Source organism: Phoca vitulina, unplaced genomic scaffold (assembly GCF_004348235.1).
Source record: "Phoca vitulina isolate PV1807 unplaced genomic scaffold, GSC_HSeal_1.0 scaffold141, whole genome shotgun sequence".
Classification (NCBI taxonomy): domain Eukaryota; kingdom Metazoa; phylum Chordata; class Mammalia; order Carnivora; family Phocidae; genus Phoca; species Phoca vitulina.
In genome coordinates this window covers 150,849-156,848 of record NW_022589844.1, presented here as the reverse complement: position 1 = coordinate 156,848, position 6,000 = coordinate 150,849, and the positions used below count along the sequence as shown (strand labels likewise).

The 6,000-nt window shown below is 44.2% G+C and overlaps 1 protein-coding gene across 2 annotated transcripts in view; it reads left to right on the top strand.

The window, feature by feature from the left end:
- The first annotated feature begins 2,538 nt into the window (after positions 1-2,538).
- Positions 2,539-6,000, top strand: part of LOC116628880 (urea transporter 2) — a 50,466-nt gene continuing 47,004 nt past the window's right edge. For both annotated transcript variants that reach the window (XM_032399218.1, XM_032399217.1), the window contains exon 1: positions 2,539-2,706. In XM_032399218.1, coding sequence (XP_032255109.1) covers positions 2,557-2,706 — 150 coding nt within the window. In that variant the 5' untranslated portion in view covers positions 2,539-2,556. The remainder of the gene's footprint in view (positions 2,707-6,000) is intronic.

Here is a 6,000-nt window from a genome sequence, read left to right as displayed (position 1 = left end):
GACTGAAGCAGGAACAGACATGAGTGGCATGGAGTAATGATAGGACAACACTGATGACCCTGGGGAGTATGGCATGGAGGAGAAATCTGAGAAGTGGGGTGTCCAATTGGGAGTTATTGGAGCAGAGGTAGGATGTGATGGCAGCCAAATGGGGACAGTGAGCATCCAGGTGTATTTTAGAGGTAGAATCACTGGATTGGGGGAGGGAGGAAGAGGTATTATAAGGAGTAGCTTGGAATGGAGAGAAGACTTGTCCTGGGACAGGCACTTTTCAGGGAGGACAGGATCTGAGAAGGAAACATTAGGAGCTGTTTCCGTGCATTAACTGTATGCTATTTCTGGAACATCCACATGCAAGTGTAAAGTAGACAATTAAATCTGTGAATACAGTGCTCAAAACTGGGTTGGAAATATTCGATTTGGGAGTCATAGGTATACAGATGGAGGATAAAGCCATGGTGAGAGCTGATGTCAGCTGGGTAGGAGTATCAGTGAAGAGAAAATGGTCCAGAACAGAGCTCAACAGAATGCTCATATTTCCAGGAGGAGCCAGCCAAGGACAGTGTGAAGGAACAGCTAGAGAGAGGATCGATGTAAATGCCAAAAAGAGGAAAGTGTGTCAAGGAGGGATGGTCAGCTGTGTGGATGCCCTGAGCAGTCTAATGAGATGAAGACCAAACCATGTTTTGGATTCACCAACATGGAGGTCTTACAGCAAGGGCAGCTGCAGCAGAAACCAGTCTGGGCTGGCCAAAGACAGAAAGGGAAGTGCCAAGAGTCCACCCAAGAGGATGGCAAGCATAAACCTAACGTGATGGCAGCCTACCCATTTAGGCAGTTTTTCTCACACACTGTTCAGTTGCTTGATGAAAGCCTGGACGAGACGGAGGGTTGGGTTTAGCCCGGCCAGGATTTCACCACACAGGCGTAAGAGAGGGAGCGGGGAGAGCAGAGCAAGGGTGTTGAGAGAAGTGAAATGATGGGCTGTGAAGTCTGAGTTGGTTGAGGAGGCAAGGGAGGATACGGAGTGGGTGGAGCTGAGGGACTGGAGGTCTCCTGCAAGTGAAAGCACTGGGCCGGTGGGCGCACTTGAGCAGGCGAGCTGGAAATCCAGAGGAGAGAACCAGACCTTTGAGACTTCATAGTTTGTGTGGTATCAAGTCCATGTGGTGACCATGGGAATCAGAGGCTGAAAAGAAGAGGTGGAGAAGGTCCCTGCAAGTGAGGAAGACAAGGGTCTGTGAAGTCAGAGAATGAAGTGATGAGTTAACATCAGTGAGGTCAGTGTCAATGTCCAGACCATTGAAGTTGCTGAAAATTATTGGAGTGGAGATGAAGAGGACTCATAGGAGCGCCTAAAGTCTTCACTGAACGAGTGAACGACCAGGAAGTCGGTAACACAGCAGTGAGCAGTGAGAGAATAGTATACTTCTCAAAGAAGAGGGCTTTCTGCACCAGCAAGGTGAGCAGGGGTCTGGAAGCAACGGTGAAGAACAGGAATTCCTGTCACGGGAGTAGGAAATAGCCCTGGGAAGGGGCACTAATGCAAGCACAGGAAGGGGACTTCCTCCGCTTTGGAAGAGAACCTGCAGTCCCTTAGCAGTGTCTGCAGAGGTAAGTGTGAGGAGGGCTAGCACCCATGCTAAGGATCTGCAAACACCGTCCTAAGATATGCTGTCTTGCAACTCGGGGAGGCCGCGTGGAACAATAGGGAAAACTCCAGGTCATACTGAGAGGGGACCATGCAGGTCCAAACCGCCTGTCAAAGAAACGGTAAAGTAAATGAAGACATCCCTGAGCCGGAGGAGGCTGAAAAAGAGAACGGCTACGGTGGCCGAATAGGAAGAAGGAGGCTCTCCCAGGCGGCAGCCATAGTGAACCAGGAAACTGAGGACCGCGGCCAGAGGTTGCTCCACAAGCTAGTCATGGCATAACCCCAGTCCGGGTAGTGAAGGGAAAGGGAGCCCCACACGGAGGGACCTCCAGCCTGGCACGCACAGCTTCTAGTAGATTATACCAGAGCTGCTTCTTCAGTACTGTTCCTGGGGAAGGAAGAGGGGGAAAGTGCTGGAAAGGGCACTGAGGGCAGAGGGAAGAGAGGGGGAGGACTGGAGGTAGCCCATAATCAATACAAGCTCCAGAGCAAGTAAGAAAATGAGTTTCTCTTAGATCCCCACTCCGTTAGAAGACTCAGGCCTATGTGTGGTTATCAAAGAGAAAGTATATTTGCAACGACTACAGTAAGATAGCACAATGGATAATAAAAAAGGTAGAGAAAATCTATTTCCGTGACCAGAAGAAAAAAAGAGGCATCTATTCCAACTGGGTGGTCAGGGAACTCTTCACAGCAGACGCGGAAGAATGGGGGGATTTTGAAATGCAAGACAGCACAGGTGGAGGATGGCCCCAGGCCTCCCTGGCAGCAGCAGATGGTCCTGTACCTCTGGAGGCCTCCATCCAGCCTCAGCCACATCCCTCCGGGCCCCATCCTGACTCACCATTGTCCCCCTTTCCTCTCCAGTCGCAGGACCTCTGAGCGAGCGGCCCCTGAGGAAAATGTCTGACCCTCACAGCAGCCCTCTCCTGGCCGAGCCTCTTTCCAGCAGATGCAAACTCTATGAGTCAGAGTTTACCAACCCGAGCTGGCCCTCCAGCCCCCAGGATACACACCTGGCCCTGCCCCTCCTGGAGATGCCTGAAGAGAAGGTGAGGAGTGTCCCTCCCAGCACGTCTCCCAGGTAGAGGGAGGAAGGGGGATGAAAGACGCTGCTTTCCCAGCTTCCCAGGACACGCATTGCAGAGCGGCCTGAAGGGGCCACTGCCCGGGGACGTTCTGCCTCCCGTCAGCACAGGGTCACACCCCTGGTCGGTCCTATTTGGCCTACGATGGAAAATGTGGTTCTGTGTGCAACACGATTTTAAAGACAAGTAGGGAATGCACACACTCACACACCAGTCTTCCAGCCAGTCCCCCGAATCCTTCCCCCTTAGACCTGCTCCCTTGGCTTACCTTATCGTCGTCTCCCAAAGTAAGGGCTGTGTTCCAAGTTTAGCTTTTAACGCTCCCTGAACTGATACAGTGGAGAGGGACCCAGGACCACTAAAGCTGCTTTTTGTTAATGAGATATAATTTATAGACCATAAAATCCACCCCTTTAAAATGTACATTTCACTGGTTTTTAGCATAATTACAAAGTTTGCCCACATCACCACCAGTGAATTCCAGAATATGTTCATCACCTCAAAAAGAAACGCAAAATACTCATTAGCAGTCCCTCCACATTCCCCCTCCCCCACCCTGTCACCCGCCCGTCTACCTTCTGTCCCTGTGGATTTGCCTATTCTGTACATTTCATGTCAATGGAATCATCTAATATATGGGCTTCCGTGAAATGCTTCTGTCATTTAGCATAATGTTTTCAGGTGCATCCTTGTCGTAGCATTAATCAGTACATCATTACGTTTTATGGCCAAACAACATTTCATGGTATGAGTATACCATACATAGTTTATTTACCCATTCATCAGTTGATGGACATTTGGGTGTTTCCACTTTTTGCCTGTTACAAAAAATGCTACTATGAGCATTTGTGTAGAAGGTATTGTACAGACACATGTTTTTCTTTTTCTTGGGTATATATCCAGAAGTGGAATTCCTGGGTCACGTGGTAGCTGTGTGTTTAACATTTTCAGGCACTGCCGAACTGTTTTCCAAAGTCGCCGCGTCACGGAGCGTTCTCACGAGCGATGTACACGTCGTGCCCCTCCGCCTCCTTGTCAAAACTTGTTACTGTCTTTTTATTAATAGCGTGGGTGGATGTGAACTGACATCTCACTATGATTTTGATTAGTATTTCCCTAATGTCAAATTGACATTGAGCATCTTTGCCTGTGCTTGCTGGCCAGTTGTGTATCTTCTTTGGAAAAATGTCTCTTGAAGTCCTTTGCCCATTTTTTCAATTGGGTTATTTGTCTTTTTGTTGTGGAGTTGTAACAGTTGTTTCTATATTCTGGATATTAGACCCTTGCCAATTATATGATTCACAAATAATTTCTCCCACTCTGTAAGCTTTTCACAGTCTTGATAGTGTCCTCAGAAGCACAGTTTGTGATTCTAAGTCTGATTTATCTGTTATTGACTTCTATTGCTTACGCATTTAGTGTCATATCTAAGAAACCATTTTCTTATCCAAGGTCACAAAGATTTAGTCTTACCTTTTATCTAACAGTTTTATATTTTAGCACTCACGTGTAAGTCTTTCATCCATTTTGAGTTAACTTTTGTATATGGTGTCAAGCAGGGGTCTAACTTCAGTCTTTTACAAGTAGACATCCAGTTGTCCCAGCACCATATTGAAAAAGCTATTCATTCCCCATTGAACTGTTTTGACACCACCATCAGAAATCCCTTGACCATAGTGCGTGGGTTTATCTCTGGGCTCTCAGCTCTAACTGATTTGTATGTCTGTCCTTACGCCAGGACCACACCATCTTGATGACTGTAGCTTTGTAGTAAGTTTTTGAAATCAAGAATGAGTCTCCCAACTTTGTTTTTCCTTTTCAAGACTGTTTTATCTATTCTGAGACCCTTGAATTTCTGTATTAATTTTAGGATCTGACTTTCAATTTCTGCAGGAAAAAAAAAGCAACTGGGATTTTGATAGGGATTGTATTAAATCTATAGATCAACTTGAGGAGTATTGACATTTTAACAAGTCTTCCAATCCAAGGACATAGGATATATTTCCATTTATTTAAGTCTTTAATTCCTTTTGATGTTTTGTAGTTTTTAGTATAAAAAAACTTGTACAAAACCTTTAGTTTAGTATACGTCTTTTTTGTTAAATTTATTCCAAAATATTTTATTTTTTTCATGCTATCATAGAATTGTTTTCTTCATTATATTTTTGGATTGTTCATTGCCCATGTATAAAAATAAAATTGATTTTTGTATATTGATCTTCTATCCAGCAAACTTGCTGAACTTGTCCATTAACTTTAATAGTTTTTTAGAATCTTTTAAATAGATTTTTTAAGAAGATTCCGTATAACAGAATGTGCCATCTGCAAATGGAGATAGTTTAAATTATTTCTTTCCAATCTGGGTCCCTTTTGTTTGTTTTTTTCTTACCTAATTGCTCTGGCTAGAACTTGCAGTACAATGTTGAATAGAAGTGACAAGAGAACCAACATCCTTGTCTCATTCCTGATCTTAAAGGGAAAGCATCCCATCTTTACATATAATACATATAATATTAGCTGTGGGTTTTTAGTAGATACCCTTTATTAAGTTGAGGAATTTCCTTTCTATTCCTAGTTTGCTAAGTGTTTTTATCAGGAAAGGTTGTTGAATTTTTCAAGTGGTTTTTCTGTGTCTATTGAGATAATCATGTGGGTTTTTTCTTTCACTCTGTTAATAATTATTGATTGATTTTTATATGTTGAAACAGTTTTGAATTCTGAGAATAAATCCCACTTGGCCATAATTATTTTTATATGTTACTGAATCTGGCTTGGTAGTATTTTGTCAAGGATTTTTGCATCTATATTTACAAAGCAGATTGATCTGTAATTTTCTTTCTTGTGATGTCTTTGTCTGGCTTTGGTGTTAGGGTAATACTAGCCTCATAGAATGTGCTAGGAAGTGTTGCCTTTTCTAGTTTTTGAGAAATACTGTTACTAATTCTTTAAGTATTTGGCAGAATGTACAAGTGAAGCCATCTGAACTTGGGTTTTTCTTTTTTTTTAATAAAGATTTATTTTATTTTTTTATTTTTTATTCATATGACAGAGAGAGACACAGCGAGAGAGGGAACACAAGCAGGGAGAGTGGGAGAAGGAGAAGCAGGCCCCCTGCAGAGCAGGGAGCCCATGCAGGGCTCAATCCCAGGACCCTGGGATCTTGACCTGAGCCAAAAGCAGACGCTTAACGACTGAGCCATCCAGGCGCCCCTGAACTTGGGTTTTTCTTTGTGGGAAGTGTTTTGTTTGTTGTTTTTG